Raw genomic sequence first — 20,109 nt, 5'->3', positions numbered from 1 at the left:
CATTTCTTCATCTAATTGCCCTTTAACTAGTCTTCTATGAAGTGTAAAACTTGCTGATCTTTGATCACTGAATTTTCTCCAACAAGGTTCATTTTGCACCATGTGTATATGTTGGTTGATATAGCAACAGCACATTGTAGCACTATTTCCTTAGGTGTGCGTATTACTTTTACAGGTTTAGTGGCAGCAAAAAGATGCACAATCATTTGTGAATTCACGCTTTAATGTAGAATAGTTGATTTGGTTTAGTATGGTTAACTCTAATACAGGTACTCCTGCTATGTGTGGAGTTAATAGTGATGTCCATTTAAACCCAGTTTGTCCTCATAATCAAGGGTTAGTCAGGTGTTTGTGTGTGTTTGAGAGTGTGTGTGAGAGGTCCAGTTAAACTCAAAATGTCCTCATAATCAAGGGTTAGTCCGGTGTTTGTGTGTGTTTGAGAATGAGGTCCAGTTAAACCCAAAATGTCCTCATAATCAAGGGTTAGTCAGGTGTTTGTGTGTGTTTGAGAGTGTGTGTGAGAGGTCCAGTTAAACCCAAAATGTCCTCATAATCAAGGGTTAGTCAGGTGTTTTTGTGTGTTTGTGTGTGTTTGAGAATGAGGTCCAGTTAAACCCAAAATGTCCTCATAATCAAGGGTTAGTTAGGTGTGTGTGTGTGTGTGTGAGAGGTCCAGTTAAACCCAAAATGTCCTCATAATCAAGGGTTAGTCAGGTGTGTGTGTGTTTGAGAGTGTGTGAGTGAGGTCCAGTTAAACCCAAAATGTCCTCATAATCAAGGGTTAGTTAGGTGTGTGTGTGTGTGTGTGTGTGTGTGTGAGGTCCAGTTAAACCCAAAATGTCCTCATAATCAAGGGTTAGTCAGGTGTTTGTGTGTGTGTGTGTGAGTGAGGTCCAGTTAAACCCAAAATGTCCTCATAATCAAGGGTTAGTCAGGTGTTTGTGTGTGTTTGAGAGTGTGTGTGAGTGAGGTCCAGTTAAACCCAAAATGTCCTCATAATCAAGGGTTAGTCAGGTGTTTGTGTGTGTGTGTGTGTGTGAGGTCCAGTTAAACCCAAAATGTCCTCATAATCAAGGGTTAGTCAGGTGTTTGTGTGTGTCTGAGAGTGTGTGTGAGTGAGGTCCAGTTAAACCCAAAATGTCCTCATAATCAAGGGTTAGTCAGGTGTTTGTGTGTGTTTGAGTGTGTGTGAGTGAGGTCCAGTTAACCCCAAAATGTCCTCATAATCAAGGGTTAGTTAGGTGTGTGTGTGTGTGAGGTCCAGTTAAACCCAAAATGTCCTCATAATCAAGGGTTAGTCAGGTGTTTGTGTGTGTTTGAGAGTGTGTGTGAGTGAGGTCCAGTTAAACCCAAAATGTCCTCATAATCAAGGGTTAGTCAGGTGTTTGTGTGTGTGTGTGTGTGTGTGAGAGAGGTCCAGTTAAACCCAAAATGTCCTCATAATCAAGGGTTAGTCAGGTGTTTGTGTGTGTGTGTGAGAGGTCCAGTTAAACCCAAAATGTCCTCATAATCAAGGGTTAGTCAGGTGTTTGTGTGTGTTTGAGAGTGTGTGTGTGAGTGAGGTCCAGTTAAACCCAAAATGTCCTCATAATCAAGGGTTAGTCAGGTGTTTGTGTGTGTGTGTGTGTGTGAGAGGTCCAGTTAAACCCAAAATGTCCTCATAATCAAGGGTTAGTTAGGGTTGTGTGTGTGTGTGTGAGTGAGGTCCAGTTAAACCCAAAATGTCCCCATAATCAAGGGTTAGTTAGGGTTGTGTGTGTGTATGCATGATTCATATGGTTACTGATGTCCAGTTAAACCCAAATGGTCAGCAATGTTCATTTAGATACTAATACCAAGTCTTGAACAATCTTCTCTTTTCACATTAACAAAACCCAAACCCAATCAACTGGAAATATTTAGCTTTATTCAAAACTATCTTTAGACAAAACTTCTTAAAATCTAATGAATAAATTAAGACTGACATTCAAGGTTCAATTATGAAAAATACTTGTGGGTGAATGCATTTGTCAGTGATGGTTAAATAGTAAACTCTCCTTTTGGTTTTTTAATTTCTTAATTTTTAAAGCTAAAATATTTCCGTATTTCACTTTCACTCTTCTCTTTTTGCTCTTCACTCACTTCACACCTGCTAAATCTCACATTACAAACTCAGGTTAGTTTTCTGAAATCTCTCTTAAAGTTTAAGCCAGGTTGAACAATTGCTGATCATTTCTTGTTTTGTTTTTCTATATGCTCGTATTGAAACAAACTTAAGTGATGTGGCACTCTCATGGGTAAAGTTAGTCCAGGTGATACCAGGTTAGTCCTCATAAGTAAGGGTCAGGTGTGTGTGTGTATGTATGTAAGTGATGTCCAGATAAACCAGGGTAGTCCTCATAAATCATAATTCAATCAGGAAACGCCCACTCCTGCCCTGTCCTTACAGTGCTTTAGTTTGTCAGGTCTTCATATTACCAGACTGTTTCATTAGAATTAAATTCTGAGCAGTCAGATTTTTACCCCATGCCATAAGGAGCAGTTTAATATTTATTATTAATCTCTATGACAAAGGGAAAGGTGGGTCCCCATAAACCAGGATGGAACTTTTTAGGGGGAAAAGTCTTTATAAACCACCCGTACCAGTATGTGTGTGTGTGTGTGTGTGTGTGTGTGTGTGTGTGTGTGTGTGTGTGTGTGTGTGTGTGTGTCTCCACCACATTCACCTTTGCCAGGTGAATGTTTACATAGGAAACTCCCTCTTGGCAGCGATGATGCAAAGGTAGGGGGTTGAGCTCTCTGTCGTCTAGACCTTACACGACCGCAAGGTAGTCAGATGTCAGATGACGCATTCCCAGCCAGAACTGGTTTGAGCCAGTATACGGCGACTGATCAGAGCATTAAGATTAACAGGCATCCACTGATCTTCCCCTCTTGCAGCCCTAATCCTAAACCATGCCAAAAGTCTGACAAAGCATGTGCTAAACTACTTATCGCTACACTATAAAAAATTAAATGATCAATAAGTTATGACAACATATGTTTTCCCATTGCTTTAACTCACCAAAATAAGTTAAGCAATTTTCAACTTTTCTTATAAGTTATACGATATTCATTTCATTTTTTAAAAGTCAGTTTAATGTAATTTAAGTTTAATAGACTTAAACATCCAAGTTGATTGTACTTAAAAATTTAAGGCAGCTACTTTTTCACAGTGTATCAAAAAGAATGACAGAGAAAGATCTAAAGAGATGAGCCCCTGTTAAAGCTTCTTATCTACACACCACGGTAATGCAATACACCTTTAACAAACGGCTGAATCAACCAGAAACTGGTTCACGCTGGTCTGGTAAGCTGCAAAGCAAAGAGACGAGCCTGCATGAAAATGAACCAGACCAAGTGATGAGTGACAGGTGTGACAGTCCGTCCTTATTTCAGCCTTATTTCACAAAAAGTGAAAGTAAAAAGAAGTGTAATACTCCTGGCTGAGATCTAATAAAAGTTATATTGTTGATATTATCTTTTGTACTATACTACTGAAATTGTGGGTTCGTGGGTTACGCTTTGCAGCCATGTCAGTTTTCAGATTTCACACATCAATGTGTCAAACTTTATTTTGTAGAGTAGATATGGGACCTTAACTACAAACAAGACCATATCTATTAAAGGTAAAGTTGGGAACAACTCCAGGAGGACCCCTAATTTTCAAATAGAAAGTGCCTAAAACAATGTAGTACAATTAAGCAGCACAGAGACCTGACTGTAAATCATCTAACTCCATCCCAGGCATTTTTTAATAAAATGACCATGTCAGTCGTTTTAAAACCAAATGTAAAGTCAAGAAAGAGAAGAGTCACTGTTTAGTTAATAATTTATTATACAAAAAATTAAAAATAATATTGTGAAAAATGCATTAACAGGTGTTATTATAACATTGCAACAAATAAATAAGTGGCCATTGAGTGTTAAAACACGTATCACAATATCAAAGTGGCATAGAGATAAGGCAAAATATTTATAGGCAGTTTTCAGGCAATATAACTTCTGTCTCTAATCACAGTTCTTGTGCTCCAACAAATACACCTATAAGGTGCAGTAGTAGTGAAAAAGTCAATTTTTAAAATGCATAGTTCACGAGAAACATTTTCGCGCGTCTTCATAGCATGATGCACGAGGGGACTCCTTCACACTGGGACTCCTTCACACCACAGCTCCAGATACTGTGCGTCCCGTCCTTCATGTCTGTTCTCAATGGGCTCGTGTCATTGACGAGGCTTTCCTTCATGTCCGTGTGGTCCTTTCTCGTCCACTCTGGACGTGTCCGTCATCGCCAGGTTGTAAACGACACCGGCGGTCTGAAATGAACGACCCTGCAGCCGCGAGTCATCGCGTGAAGACGTTCAACGCAGCTTCAGAAAGTGTCGCAGCATCCCCGCGATCCGGAGGAACTTGTCCTTCTTCCTCTGCTTGAGGGCCATCAGAGCTCTGGCCGTCTCTTCGGGGTCTTGCGCGAAGGAGAAGATGCTTCTCACTCTCTCCTCGGCTTTCATGTCTCCCGTTTTCTGGAAGAGTCTCATGAGCGCGTCCTGGTTGACGTTCTCGAAGATGTTCGCCACTGCCCGCTTGCGGCTCGCTGTGTCAAACTTGTTGCCGTGGATCGAAGGGCAGACCCGGCGAGATTCTGAGTACATGTCGGTCGACATCTTGCGGCTTTTGTGTTGTTTAGCAGCGCTGGAGTCGCCAACTCGACCGAGCTGAGCAGCTTTGATGGCTGTGACTGTGACTGAGAAGAGTGAGGAGTTTATAGTGACGGCTTGCTCTTTATAGAGAGACCGCTCATGTCCCGCTTACGGAGATGACCTCATCCGCGCTGCCTCCCTGGAGAAACGCCTTCAACTGCTATTTCGCCAACATGCCACTAGCTTTGGAAATGCTAGTAATTATGGATGAGAATGCTGCTGACGACATAAGTGCGCAAGATTTATCTCATAGAGTTGTGTAATTGCAACCTAAAGAGTTTTTTCTACCTGACCTGACCCTTAAGGTATATTCCCACGGTGGTCTCACAGACAATTAAGGCTTAAACTTGGTCCCAGACTAAAATGCATGTTTGAGCACTTGCACTGACTGACAAATCTCAAAATGTATCAGTGCCGTTTTGTCTCAAGATGCACACCAGTAATGTTTTTTTTTTTCTAGGGCACGTTTATAAAAGCTACTCAAATGTCCTAATTGAACTAAAGCTTAATCTGGCTTAATCTAAGCCCTGTCTGTGAAACCAGGCCCCTATAAAATAATATAGACTATAAAATCAGTGAATTTAGATTTTACCACAGGAAGCACATTTTGTAGGGTTTAAACTGGGATTTTGGATGGGAACCCTAAAATCTGGTGTGGTGGTGATTATTGTGCCCGATGCAGGATGACTTAACCTCAACCCCTGAAACAAACTAACAAAAACAAAACAAACATAAAAAAACACTAGGCCTACCACCAAAGAATGAAATGAAGAAAAAAATCAGACCCCAAACTTTTGAACTAGAGCAATTACCCAAGTATAATTATCCTTTACTAAAAATGTACATTTACATTTAATCATTTAGCAGACGCTTTTATCCAAAGTGACTTACAAATGAGAACAATAGAAGCAATCAAACCAACAAAAGGGCAAAAATATGCCAGTGTGACTAGTCCCAGTTACAGTACACATAGCAAGTTTTTTTATATGAATAGAATGGAATAGTATAGTGTTCATATTAAATAAATATACTAGGCCTATATTTACTAGAGAACAAAACATGGGTTCACATTTGGTTGCATTGTATTTTGTGTTTACTTGAATGCAAATGGAGATGGATATTGTAAATTTGAAAATACTGTTTACAGTGTCAGTGTGTTGTTAAATGGACAGTTGATACATAGTGTTCTTGTTACAAACACTTTAAATTACTGTGCTGTATTGTCGTGACAAAAACTCACTTGACTCTTGTCTTAGAATTCTGAATAATTATAGTGTCATCACAATGGTGTTCTAATTAGGTGTCATTAAATATATTAACCTGTATAACAAATTATTTTATAACTATGCCATGGATTAGGTAATATTCACATGATTGTTTAAAAGACTGATGTCATTATTATTACATTAATATTATGACATTGTCCATAGCATAGCCATCTATCCAGTAAAACTCATCTTTGTGTCTTTTTTACTACTAGTGCAATGCCCGTGCAAAATCTGTTATTAGTAATTGTTGGTTTGTATGTTGCTGAATAGCCTAGGCTACTATTACACAGGAGCCTAAACTCTGAGAAAACTATAACGTTAAGCGCACTAGAATAAAATATAATATTCAGAAGTAAACAGTGTAGCCGACTTACAGATTCAGTTAACATCCACAAATGAATAAGCGCGATGATTCAGGGAGCACACAGTGAACTCTGAGAAAACCCTATGTTTGAGCAAACAATTTGTGAATAGGCTACTACAAAATATAGCCGTGAATAAAATATAATATTCCGATATTTTTAAACCACAACCCTTTAATGTCAGAATGTTTATTTTGGGGAGTGGCCACTCAGTGTGCAGTGTGAGAGGGGGAGTGGCCACTCAGTGTGCAGTGTGGAGGGGGAGTGGCCACTCAGTGTGCAGTGTGCAGGCCACCTCTCACACACAATGACAACAAAGGGTCAACTTTGTTGTCATTGTGCAGATTACAATTATAGAGACAATGAAAGGCAGTTAGCGTCTTTTATGTTTAGTTGGTGAATAGCATATAGGCTACTATTACACAGTAGCGATAATGTTAAGTGCACCAGAATGAAATATAATATTCAGATATTTTTAAATCACAACCCTCTAATGTCAGAATGTTTATTTTTAAACCACAACCTTCTAAACATCATCTAAATATCTTCAATGTGTGCTTCTTTTGTGAATATGCGAATAACAGACACACAGATAGACGTTTCTGTAATTTATAGATAGATGTATGCGTGTCTGTGTATAGGCTATATTATATTTATATATACTGTATATTATGCGTGTGTGTGTACTGTATACTTTTTTATCACGATTAATCGATTTGACAGTATGTATGTGCAAAATCAGTTTTTGTGTGTGTTTTTAGTAATTGTTGGTTTGGTGTGTTTGAGTGCTCCTTGTTACAATTACACAGCAAAAGTTCAGTGACATTTTTATTTGTGCATAGCTGAAAGCAAATACTGATACTGACATAATGACATACAATATATATGGAAAATTAAACCTATATAACTAACTAACTACTGACAACTAACTATTTCTGAATAACTACAATATTCAGAAATAAACAGTGTAGCTGACTTAATCTTTAGCTGACAGAATGTTTATTTTTAAACCACAATTTTTAAACCTCTCTAATGTCAGAATGTTTATTTTTAAACCACAACTTCAATGTGTGCTCCTTTTACTGATATATTTAACGATATCTTTTGCATTTCTAATCCAAACAACGTCAAACTCGGGCAAGACACCTGTCAAGTTTGAAATCCATCGGACTAACGGTTCGAGAGATATTTGATTAACAGACAGACAGACAGACACACAGACAGACAGACGTTCCTGTAATTTATAGATAATATACTGGTGCAATGCCCGTGCAAAATCAGTTTTTGTGTGTTTTTAGTAATTGTTGGTTTGGTATGTTTGAGTTGCTTAATAGCCTAGGCTACTATTACACAGGAGCCTAAACTCTGAGAAAACGATAACGTTAAGCGCACCAGAATAAAATATAATATTCAGAATTAAACAGTGTAGCTGACTTAAAGATTTAGTTAAATAGCTACTTCTTCAAAAATGAATTGAGACATTTAAAAAAATGAATCGCTACTTTTTCGAAAGTAGTAAATCGCTACTTTTTCAAAAAAGAATCAATACTTATTAAAAAGAATCCCTACTTTTTCAAAAAAGGATAGATACATTTTCAAAAAGAATCGCTACTTTTTCAAAAGTGAATCGATACTTTTTCAAAAATGAATCGCTACTTTTTCAAGAATGAAGCGATACTTTTTCAAAAGTGAATCGATACTTTTTCAAAAATGATTCGCTACTTTTTCAAAAGTGAATCGATACCTTTTCAACAAAGAATAGCTACTTTTTCAAAAAAGAATCGCTGCTTTTTCGAAAGTGAATCGCTACTTTTTCGAAAGTGAATCGCTACTTTTTCAAAAAAAGAATCATTACTTTTTCGAAGTTAATCGCTACTTTTTCAAAAAAGAATCGCTCCTTTTTCAAAAAAGAATGGCTCCTTTTTCATAGTTCTATACATAGTTTTTCATAGTTCTATACAGTTTTTAAACTATATATAGTTACTTTGTAATAAACGTATCATTACATTGTAATAAACGTATAAATACGTTGTATTAAATGTATAATTACATTGTAATAAATGTATAATAAGTCTGTAACAAATGTATATTTACATTTTTTACACTACTTTTTTCAAAAAGAATCGCTACTTTTTCAAAAACAATCGTTACTTTTTCCAAAAAAATCGCTTCTTTTTTCAAAAAGAATAATGTAACAAAATAATAATGTAACAAATGTATTATAATAATAATGTAACAAATGTATAATAACACTGTAATAAATGTATAATTACATTGTAATAAACGTATAATAACACTGTAATGTATAATTACATTGTAAAAAACGTATAATGACATTGTAATGAACGTATAATAACACTGTAATGTATAATTACATTGTAATAAACGTATAATTACATTGTAATAAATGTATAATAACACTGTAAAAAATGTATAATGACATTGTAATAAACGTATAAATACATTGTAATGAATGTATAATAAGACTGTAACAAATGTATAATTACATTTTTTACACTACTATTTTCAAAAAGAATCGCTACTTTTTCCAGAAAGAATCGCTGCTTTTTCAAAAAAGAATCGCTACTTTTTCAAAAAGAATCGCTACTTTTTCAAAAAAGAATCGCTACTTTTTTAAAGAATCGCTACTTTTTCATAGTTCTATACATAGTTTTTCATAGTTCTATACAGTTTTTAAACTATGTATAGTTACTTTGTAATAAACGTATAATTACATTGTAATAAACGTATACATATGTTGTATTAAATGTATAATTACAGTGTAATAAATGTATAATAAGACTGTAACAAATGTATAATTACATTTTTTACACTACTTTTTCAAAAAGAATCGCTACTTTTTCCAAAAAGAATCACTACTTTTTCAAAAAGAATCGCTCCTTTTTCCAAAAAGAATCGCTACTTTTTTTAAAAAGAATCACTACTTTTTTCAAAAAGAATCCCTACTTTTTCAAAAAGAATCCCTACTTTTTCCAAAAAGAATTGCTACTTTTTCCAAAAAGAATCGCTACTTTTTCAAAAAGAATCGCTACTTTTTCCAAAAAGAATCGCTACTTTTTCAAAAAAGAATCGCTACTTTTTCAAAAAGAATCGCTACTTTTTCAAAAAAGAATCGCTACTTTTTCAAAAAGAATAATGTGACAAAATAATAATGTAACAAATGTATAATAATAATAATGTAACAAATGTATAATAACACTGTAATAAATGTATAATTACATTGTAATAAACGTATAATAACACTGTAAAGTATAATTACATTGTAATAAACGTAAATTACATTGTAATAAATGTATAATAACACTAATAAATGTATAATTACATTGTAAAAACGTATACTTATATTGTGAGAAATGTATAATTACATTTTTACACTACTTTTTTCAAAAAGAATCGCTACTTTTTCCAAAAAGAATCACTACTTTTTCAAAAAGAATCGCTACTTTTTCCAAAAAGAATCGCTACTTTTTTTCTCAAAAAGAATCACTACTTTTTAAACGTATAATTACATTGTAATAAATGTATAATTACATTGTAATAAATGTATAATAACTGTAATAAATGTATAATTACATTGTAAAAAAAGTATAAGACTAACAAATGTATAATTAATTTTTTTTTACAATACTTTTTCCAAAAAGAATCGCTACTTTTTTAAAGAATCGCTACCATTTTCAAAAAGAATAATGTAACAAAATAATAATGTAACAAATGTATAATAATAGTAATTTAACAAATGTATAATAACACTGTAATAAATGACGTAAAATAACACTAATGTATAATTACATTGTAAATGTATAATTACATTATAATAAATGTATAATAACACTGTAATAAATGTATAATTACATTGTAATAAACGTATAATTACATTGTAATAAATGTATAATAACACTATAATAAATGTATAATTACATTGTAATAAACGTATGCTTACATTGTAATAAATGTATAACACTGTAAACAATGTATAATTACATTGTAATAAACGTATAATTACATTGTAATAAATGTATAATAACAACCTGGAAAAGAATCTCTACATTTCTCGAAAAGAATCGCTACTTTTTTTTACTTCAGAAGTAAACAGTGTAGCTGACTTAATGTTTAGCTGACAGAATGTTTATATTTAAACCACAATTTTAAAACCACAACCCTCTCTAATGTCAGAATGTTTAGTTTTAAACCACAACTTCAATGTGTTTTTCTTTAACCGATATATTTAACAATATCTTTTGCATTTCTAATCCAAACAATGTCAAACTCGGCACTGCACATACTCGTGCCTGTAGCTAGACACCTGTCAAATTTGAAATCCATCGGACTAACGGGTCAGATATTTGATTAACAGACAGACGGACAGACAGACGGACAGACAGACAGACAGACAGACAGACAGACAGACAGACAGACGGACAGACAGACAGACAGACGGACAGACGGACAGACAGACAGACAGACAGACACACGGACACACGGACACACAGACAGACAGACGTTCCTGTAATTTATAGATAGATATAGATGTAAAACTAAGATAAGTTTGGGAATTAAAAAAAAAATTAAAGGCTTTCCAGTAAAAACGATAACTATAAATATCCGTTTTCAACATTTTCAACTTTTCAAAGGAATGATAATTGCTAAATCGCTGAGGATTTTTACTTTTCATAGCTGGAAAGGAATGATAATTGCTAAATCGCTGAGGATTTTTTAGATAACATAACTAGGACCTCATTTTAGCATTCTCTGAGTAAAACAAAACTTAACACACACATTATCATGGACTCTGTTTACTCTCTTTCTGGTTTGCCGTTGAACCTTCATTGCAGTCTTGGTGGAAAACAAGCAAGTCAGACAAAGGGATTTCCAAAATACCAAGTTCTGTAGTGACATATTATTTGGCCACCAGAGACCCCGCAAAAATGTGCCATTGTTGCAATAATCTTGTGGAATGCCTGTTACTTGGCATTCATTGTGAGTCTGGCGCGAAACAGGATACTTGTCTTTCTCAGGCTGGCACAGTTATGACTGGAGTCAAGGAGGTTGGGAAATGTGGAGAAGGAGACGCCAGGAACATGTCATAAAAATAAGCAGAGAGTTCTCCGGAGTCTTGCATATAGAGCACAATATGACCTTTTGACAGGGAAAAGGAAGCATTGGATTGAGAGCCTGGTCCTGCCCTCTTTAACACAAGCTGAGTGTACTTTATCAATCCTAACAATGGGAAGAGTAAATTTATCTCAGGTCAAAAGTCGCGTCAGCTGGTCTGTCTGAAGGATAAAGAGTTCCCTCCCCTGCACACTCCTGGAGCCATAGCTGATTTAAAAGAGTAAACCCACTTAACACTGAGAACCCATACTGACACAGACATTACTGTGTCAGTAATTTTTTTTAAATGTATTTAATATTTTGATAGAGTATGTGGTTTTTACATAAGAAATTTAAAATGGTGTCTGTTATTTGCTGTCCATTTTCAAGCCCATAAAACTTCAAAGCAGAGGAGAAGTAAGCACTAAGAGCAATAAAGTAAATGAAAATGAAGTAGTTTTACACATGAAGGCATTTCATTTACTGTGCTGTTTGCATGCACTGACGTTATCCGATTTGCAGTCAAACACAATAAATGTTCAAAATGGAGATCAGGATTGCCATGTTAACAGATATTAACATTCATTGTGGCTAAACTGCACAGATTTATTGTGTGTATAGAATCATCACTTCATTATTTAATATTTTATAAGCTTTCAGCTTTCATCTCTGTAGAGAATGATGTCATGCAACAAAACAAAAAGTGACACAATGTAACAGAATGTAAGGATTATTGAATGGCAAAAATCAAAGGAAGCAGCTGTGAAGATGTTTTAAAAAAAATAGCATTTACCTCAGTGTGCTGTATGAAGTAAAGAATGTTGTGCTTTGTTTTCGTCCCTTCCTGCATGCTTTGCTTAACTCAGCACTGTGGGGCCTGAGTCTTCAGCTTGTCGGATATGACAACATTTGTCCCTGGAGAAGATGACTTGATGTGTTGCAGCAGACCTAACTTCATTTAACTTTTAAACTCTGACCATGAATTATTGATCAAATGTTGTAATGCAGTCATCATCGTTTTATTTTTGCCTATGAGAAAAGTCTGAAACAAGAAAATGCATTAAGACACTTCTTAAACAAAGAGACCCACTGTAGCCTTTATATTTTATAGTGCATAATTAATTTCAGTCGACCCAATTCAATACAATAACTCAGACATGACACATCAGCCATTCAGTGCAGACTTTAAGTTTAAACTGACATATTAACTTGTTTGGTTTAGCCAAACGAGTGGAAAAATGAACAATGATAGTGTAACTGAATATGCATGCATTTTAATGGTTTTGATCTGTTTAGCCTATGTTAAAATGCATGTTTCATGGTTTATTTGCAAAACTGTGTTGTCATATTTTGTGAACTGAGTAAACTCAAATATATAAAATGAAACACAAACCTTTGACACAATTCTCAGAAACATTAGCACTGTTGCTATAATAGTGGTTGTGTAATGACATCGGGGCAAATCTGGCCACAGGGGAATGTCTGTGGCAGGAGACTCCAGTTTAATTAAAGGACTTGTTTTTAATAGTATCATTTGCATCTGTGTGTAGAGATTTAGCATTTGAACATACTGTCCAAGTAGTCAGCAAGTCAGTGTTTTTTGTATTTTTTTACCAAACACTTTCATCAACGGTGACATTGAAACAATTCTAAACTTATTAGATAGTTATCAAAAATCTTAAGTGTTTTTTAAAAGTCAGATTTCAGGTCATATATGGAAATTGGAACTGAACTTACTGACCTTCACAACCACTCCAAAACCACAACTATGCAGCTTAATCTAATAACTCGGCATTTGTTAGTTCACAGACTTACAAATTATGGCACCTTTTAATAATGCCTGCTGGAGGCCGTTTACAGGAAGATGTAAGGTTAACGGTAATCGTCTTTTATGACAGCCTGATTCCGGGACTCAAGTGCTGTGTTTTGCAATCCCAGTTTTGGCATTGTGCTTCATGGATCCACAATAAAAGACAGAGAGCTGGCATCGAACAGTTTTTTAAACAAACACTCATGTCTCGACCTAATCCATCATAAACAGCAAAGCCATGATCAGCACGGAAGGGCAACTTCTTAAGAAAAAGCTATTAAACAGGCATCTAACAGCAAAGGAACTATTGGTAGTCCGCCAGTGCTGCTAAATCTTGGCCCAAATACCATTCACAAACCCCTGTTGTCTTTGCTTGGCCAAAAACGACTATGTAACCGGAAGGATTCTGACCATATTAAGAGAGAAAAGCCACTGGAGGTAATATTACTCACACATGAACAATATCTTTTTAAAGTGCTTCACATTCCCTCAAAATGCCTAAACCTCAAAGAAGGATGCCTATTAACAAAAATCCTATAGGATTGGCCATTTATAAACCAATCTCTTTTCAGAATTTGATATTTGTTGTTGGTTTTATTAAACTTAATGGTTAAAATAAATAAAAAGTGCCCCGCAAATCAGCAAACAGCTGATTTCTAAGAGAAACGAATGAAATCCCATTTCGACACATTAAAATCATGCTTTGTTAAATCATAATTGTGAGATAAAAGGTCAAAATGATGAGATAAAAAGTCAGAATTATTATTTAAAAATGTCAAAATAATAAGATAAAAAGACAAAATTGTTTGTCATTTCATAATTTTGACTTATGTCATAATTATTGTTCTCTCATAATTTTGACTTTCTTTATGTCATAAATAAAAATATCTCATTACTTTGATTTTTAGCTATTGGGAATTGATTGGATCATAAAAGGTTAATTATTATATAGATGCTTCTGTTTCAGAGGAAGAGCGAGTTATTACATTTTGACTGCACACTCTCAGGAAAAAAGGGTACAAAAGCTGTCACTGGGGCGGTACCTTTTAAAAAGGTACACTTTTGTTCCTTTTAGGTACTGGTATGTACACTTTAGGTATAAAAGTGTACCTTTTGAAAAGGTTCCGCCCCAGTGACAGCTTTTGTAGCCTACCTTTTTTTTTCTGAGAGTGCAGATATTTTCAAATAACATGCACTTATGAATTACATGACAATAAAACCAGGAACATGCATCATGCATAATATATGACTCTCTCTCTCTCTCTCTCATATTGACTCTGAAGTCACCATGAAATCAAAATTGCGCGCAGTCAATATCGTCCCTGATGATGCCCTGGATCGGGCATACGAAAAAGCGGACCCTGTGCAAATATGGGACACACGCTAGGACAAAGAAGAAGATGCATCATGCATCAATTTTGATTTCATGGTGACTTCAGAGTTAATAATATGAGAGGGAAAACCATATTATTGGATCTGTTGGAGAACGCTTCAAATGTTTCTGAAATAATCCATAATGATTTTTAGACAACAAAATAATAATAACTGATTAATCCTCTTTTCCCAGAGTTTGCATAACTACTAGAGAGGGTGTATAATTGGTCAACAAGGGTAGAACACACTAGAGTGGCCACTGGCACAGTACCAAGAGCAACAGCTTGTGTTTCCTCACACTTCCACACACACGCTCAGCATCCAGGGACAGGCCCGAGCATGAGGATTACATGAGTCATCAGCACTTCTCCCACACAGGCACCCAGGCAGCATTACGCACGAAACTAGCCAGAACCGGCTGAGGCACCACCCATTCCCTATCTCACAGTACATTAACCTCTGTTTCTGTTTCCCTATCTCTCTTGTTCTTTCAACCACTCTTTTCATTAAGTGTGATATCTCAAAGTCAGATAGATGACCGTGTCCGCACCAGCCGATCTGAGCTGGCACTGTGAGCCATAGCCTGCTAAGGTCACAGTGTCAGGCAGGGGCAACTCAATCTCTCTCTCTCCCTAGGTGGTTTCAGTGTGCTGTTCCACGAAGCCCCTCACTTCCTTAAATATCTCACACTACCAGCCGCTTGTCCTGTACTGAGCATTCTGCTCGCTGTCTATAATTGCTCAGGATCATGAAGCGGTTAGGTGGATATTTGCTTCAGGACAACAACAATGTTAACATAAAGTATAATGTATGTTTATCACCATGTCCTAGAGCAAACTGTTCTAAAATATTGTCTGTTTGTTTACTCACAAATGACTATTAGAATCACAGGGATATTCTGGGTTAAGCTCCATTTGCAGCATCTGTGACATCACTGTCAATTACCACAGACAATCATTTCAATAGTCGGTGTGACAAAATAGAAGGTAAACGTGTCCAGGACAGTCATTAAAAAGGCACAATTTCAATGAGGAGAAATATATAGGCTATTATTATTGTTATTATATTATAATAATTATTGTTATTATTATTATTTCACTTACACTACCGTTCAAAAGTTTGGGGTCAGTGAGAATTTTATTTTTATTTTTTGGAGGAAAGAAATCAATACTTAATTTGATCGAAAGTGACAGTAAAGACATTTATAATGTTACAAAAGATTCTATTTCAAACAAATGCTGTTCTTTTGAACTTCCTATTCATCAAAGAATCCTAAAAAAAAAAAAAAAACTGTACAACTGATAGACCAACAACTGTTTCAACATTGATAATAATAATAAATGTTTCTTGAGCATCAAATCCTCATATTATACTGATTTGTGAAGGATCATTTGACACTGAAGACACTGACACTGGTGATGCTGAAAATTCAGCTTTGATCACAGGAATAAATTACACTTTACTATATATTCACACAGAAAACAGCTGATTTACACTGGAATAATATTTAATACTATAACTGATTTTTGTTGTATTTTTAATCAAATAAGCGCAGCCATGGTTAGCAGAAGAGAATTATTTTAAAAGTATTTAAAATCGTACCGACCCCAAACTTTTGAACGGTAGTGTATATGCTAAAACTCTGTACGAGAATTACTTTATAAATTATAATATTGTTGCTGTCAGGCAGAAGCTTGTATCTCCATATTTTGTCAATTTATCTTTTTTTTCATAATCATTACTATTGGTCACCCTTTACGTCTGTGGGTTTTGCAAATATTTAACCAATAAAAAGTATTTAAAAGAACTTGCGACTTAACCTCGTAACTCCATTGGATCCTCAAACTGTTGGTCAAACCTCATAACTCCTCTATCGTGAATAAAGTGCTGCACTCAGATTGGACCGTCTCTGCTTGTTTGCAAGGGTAAATAAAGAACTTCTTTGAATAAGCACAGCTTTTTCTTTCCTCAAAAAAATCTTTACATAAAGGCTAATGATTCATGAGGAGCAGAGAAGAGTCTTATAGCATTTGTCGTTGAGTCATAGCCAATACTGTCGACCCCCTGCCCAGCCCAGCCCAAAATCAAGGTTTTTTTATTTTTATATGTGGTGTTTTAAATATGCTTTAAGACAAACCATGCGCAAATTCACCAGTCAACACCATTGCTGAGTATTTTCAGTTTACCAAAGACAGTCTCAAAAATGCAGTTTGGAGTCTCAAGAGAAGCCAGGTTATCCCGGTATATTTTTCTGTTGATATGAAAAATCGTGTTTGCGGGTGAATTATGTATATGATGTATATTACGATGTTATGATGAACTATGCCTATCTCCACTGACATTCTATGATGTTCCAAGGATGCTGATTTTTAGAAGGCAGCTGTCTGACTCTGAGATGGTGAACGGAAACATGGTTTGTGTAACATTACACTATAAGTAATGTGTGTAACACATTATTAGCTGATTGATAACGTAGTCAAGGGGTAATCATATCAATTACCGTACCCTTATGTGTCTAAAAAAAAAACAGAGCGCCCACATAGATCACTTTATGTGAAAAAAGAATGTCTTTTGCTTATATGTCACAGTAAGAGGTAGGTCACATGATCCATCAGAAATCATTCTAATATGCTCATTTTTTTCTCAAGGAAACATTTCTTATTATTATTATTATCAATGTTGAAAACAGTTGTGCTGCTTAATATTTTTGTGGAAACTCAGTTACATTGTTTTTCTGGATTCTTTAGTGAATAGAAAGTTCAAAAGAAGAGCATTTATTGAAATAGAAATCATTTGTAACATTATAAATGTCTTTACTGTGACTTTTTTAAAACATCCGTGCTGAATAAAAAAATATTAATTTCTTTTTTTTTTAAAAGTGTACAAACTTTTGAACGGTATTTATCATAACATTAAAAAAAAGCTTTTTTAAACCTTTTGTTTTTCAATTATGCACTTTTGACAAAAAACAATTCTAAATTGCGGAATTATTAAAAAATGAATTTATATATATATATATATATAAATCTGTGGTACATCATAACTAATACTGTTTCTTGTCACTGCTTTGGAGACTCATTGTGTTGTAAACACTACCGGCAGGGTTTACACTGCATGGTTACTGAAGAGCGTCGTCATGGTATCTGGTCTCTGTGAGCCACTGTCCCCATGACAGTATAAACGTGGGAGAACGGAAGCATGCCCAAATACAACTTAGATAAAGCATGTGTTGACTTTGAAAATAGTTTGGCGCACTCTTAAAAAAATCATTATTAATTTGTGCTCTTACATTACGGGAAACTCACACCGATGTAACAGGTTGTCACAGTCACAAACGCAGAGTGTTTTGAGTGCAAACTGCGTCATAGTGCGGCCACACTGACAAACATTCTCCAAATGATCCTCATTAGCGGTGAGTAAACCCTGACTCCTGTTGCCAATGTAAGCCAGTGTAAGATTAGCACGAGCCTATCGCTGAGGGCCTTGCAGTTGCTCTCCTCATACTGTTGTCCAAACAGGAAAGCATTAACACGGCCAGAGAATTTCTTTTTAAACATTGTGGGACAGTTTACTGTATTTGTTTCTGTTTGCTTTACGAGAACCAACAAGTGGCAGACACACTGAGCTAATGCGGTGCTTCCTGAGATTGTGTGGACACAAGTGTGAGATCTTGCTTAATTTAGAAGGAAATCTAAACTGTTCTCTTGGTTTCTCAGTGGATTCCTTAACTGTAAAACTGAAACTAGAATATATTAAAGCTTGGAATACAAATAAAATAATTCAAACCATTAAAATACCTAAAATTATACTGAAATATAAAGCATAAAAAAAATGAAAATAAATAACTTTTTTCCTATTTTGGCAACATTTTCATCTGTTTTCATCACTTTTTGAAACTTTTTTAATTGGAACTTTTGAATGTGAAAAATAAGTAAGGGGAAAAGTTTGCAGTCCTTTGTGTATAGAGGGTTTAATTCATATTATGTTGCTTATGTGTTTTTTCCTGTTAGATGTAAATAACCTCTGCCAGCATTTGACCTGGTACAGGTCTGTATTAGTGGGAGTGTCAAACAAAGGTGTTTAGGTGATGAACAACCAGACAGAGGCCCTATTGTCTGTTTGTCCAAACTTTTGGCATGGGCCAGTTTTTATTATTAAGTAACATAGGAAACGGCTGACAGGGTGTGGGTTGTTGGTCAAAGCCTTTTGGCAGGCAGGGAATTGTAGCCTTCCTCAACCTTGTTCCCTGGCCAGGATGAACAATAACATGTCGGCATGCGGGCTCCAGGCTCTTCTTTCTCTTTCTCTTTTGGCTGTCCACCAAAGAGATCTTGCCTGTCATGGACAGGTCATGGGAGAGACACAGACAGAGAGTGAGACAGACTGACAAGCTTTGGGAAATTAGCCTTGAGCCACTGAAGGCTATTCATTTTTTTTTTTTTTTTCTTAAAGGATCAGATTTTCCTAAAAAAAAAATTTGGTTTATTATTTTATATATATAATTTATTTATATATATATATATATAATTTAAAAAACTCCTACAAACTAAAACTCTAATATTATGAATGCAATAATATTCCTCTACACACTTTCAAATAAATAACTGTAATTTAATTGAAGCTGCAACCTATAAATGCAAAATGAGGAAATGTATTACTGTAATTCCATAGTGGTGCACTGTAAAAAAAAAAAGGGGGGGGGGGGGGGGGGGGGGCTAAGAAAAAAGATTTGGTTGTAAATTAAACAACGATTATTGGCGTATATGTTTTTTACAAGAGTATAGGCTACTATTTCAGTCTTTCTACTTCAACATTTCATGTTTAAGTCAATGGGTTGATTGCTATTTTATTTGTGAAATTTGTAGCAATTTCTATTTATTTTTTTTGTGCTAAAAGAACTGTGGGAAGTGTTATTACTGTGGTACAGAGTTGGTGTATATGTTCATGTTTCATATCCAGAGGAAGAAGATATGCACAGAAATCCATTTAATCTGAGGTCAAGAACCTCTTCTCCAGACTGTAGAATCTAAGTAAAGGGAAAACAGCACTTGAGTCATACAGGATGCTGAAACTGGAACTTCAATAACGTCTACATCAGCAGAAATCGTAAAGAAGAAGTACAGCCACATGCAAGAACATCAAAAGCAGTTTCACTCAACCAAAAAAAAAATGGGGATAGAACATTTAACTGTAATTAACCCCTGTGCCTCCACTGTACTATTGCAGCTTTCTGCTGAGTGCCCTGCTCAAATTAGCTTGAGAAATTGTGGTTTAATTGGGTTTAATATGGGTGCCTGGAGCAGGCACTGTGCAGTGAGTGGAAAACAAAAGCCTGGTATGTCAGCAGCTTTGAACCAGTCACTAAGGAATCAGTCTTGCGGAAGATTTCCCTCACCAGAAAAGCCTTGGATACTCATCAGAAGCACTGACAATGGGGGAAGCAGATTGTTGAGGTAATATCAGCA

At 35.4% G+C, this 20,109-nt stretch overlaps 1 protein-coding gene across 1 annotated transcript; it reads right to left on the bottom strand.

The window, feature by feature from the left end:
• Positions 1–4,190: 4,190 nt before the first annotated feature.
• Positions 4,191–4,788, bottom strand: tcima (transcriptional and immune response regulator a). Its single transcript, XM_056257330.1, has one exon. It carries the CDS (start codon positions 4,680–4,682, stop codon positions 4,380–4,382), a length of 303 nt encoding a protein of 100 aa, XP_056113305.1. The 5' UTR covers positions 4,683–4,788; the 3' UTR covers positions 4,191–4,379.
• Between the last annotated feature and the right edge of the window lie 15,321 nt (positions 4,789–20,109).

This window comes from Rhinichthys klamathensis, unplaced genomic scaffold (genome assembly GCF_029890125.1).
Source record: "Rhinichthys klamathensis goyatoka isolate OS25496 unplaced genomic scaffold, OSU_Roscu_1.1 h1tg000137l_1, whole genome shotgun sequence".
NCBI lineage: Eukaryota > Metazoa > Chordata > Actinopteri > Cypriniformes > Leuciscidae > Rhinichthys > Rhinichthys klamathensis.
The sequence above is the reverse complement of the archived record's forward strand: the minus strand, read 5'-3'. Positions and strand labels throughout refer to the sequence as shown.

Bases quoted from the DNA above. Each gene is read 5' to 3' on its own strand.
- tcima (XM_056257330.1), bottom strand. From the start codon at position 4,682: ATGTCGACCGACATGTACTCAGAATCTCGCCGGGTCTGCCCTTCGATC.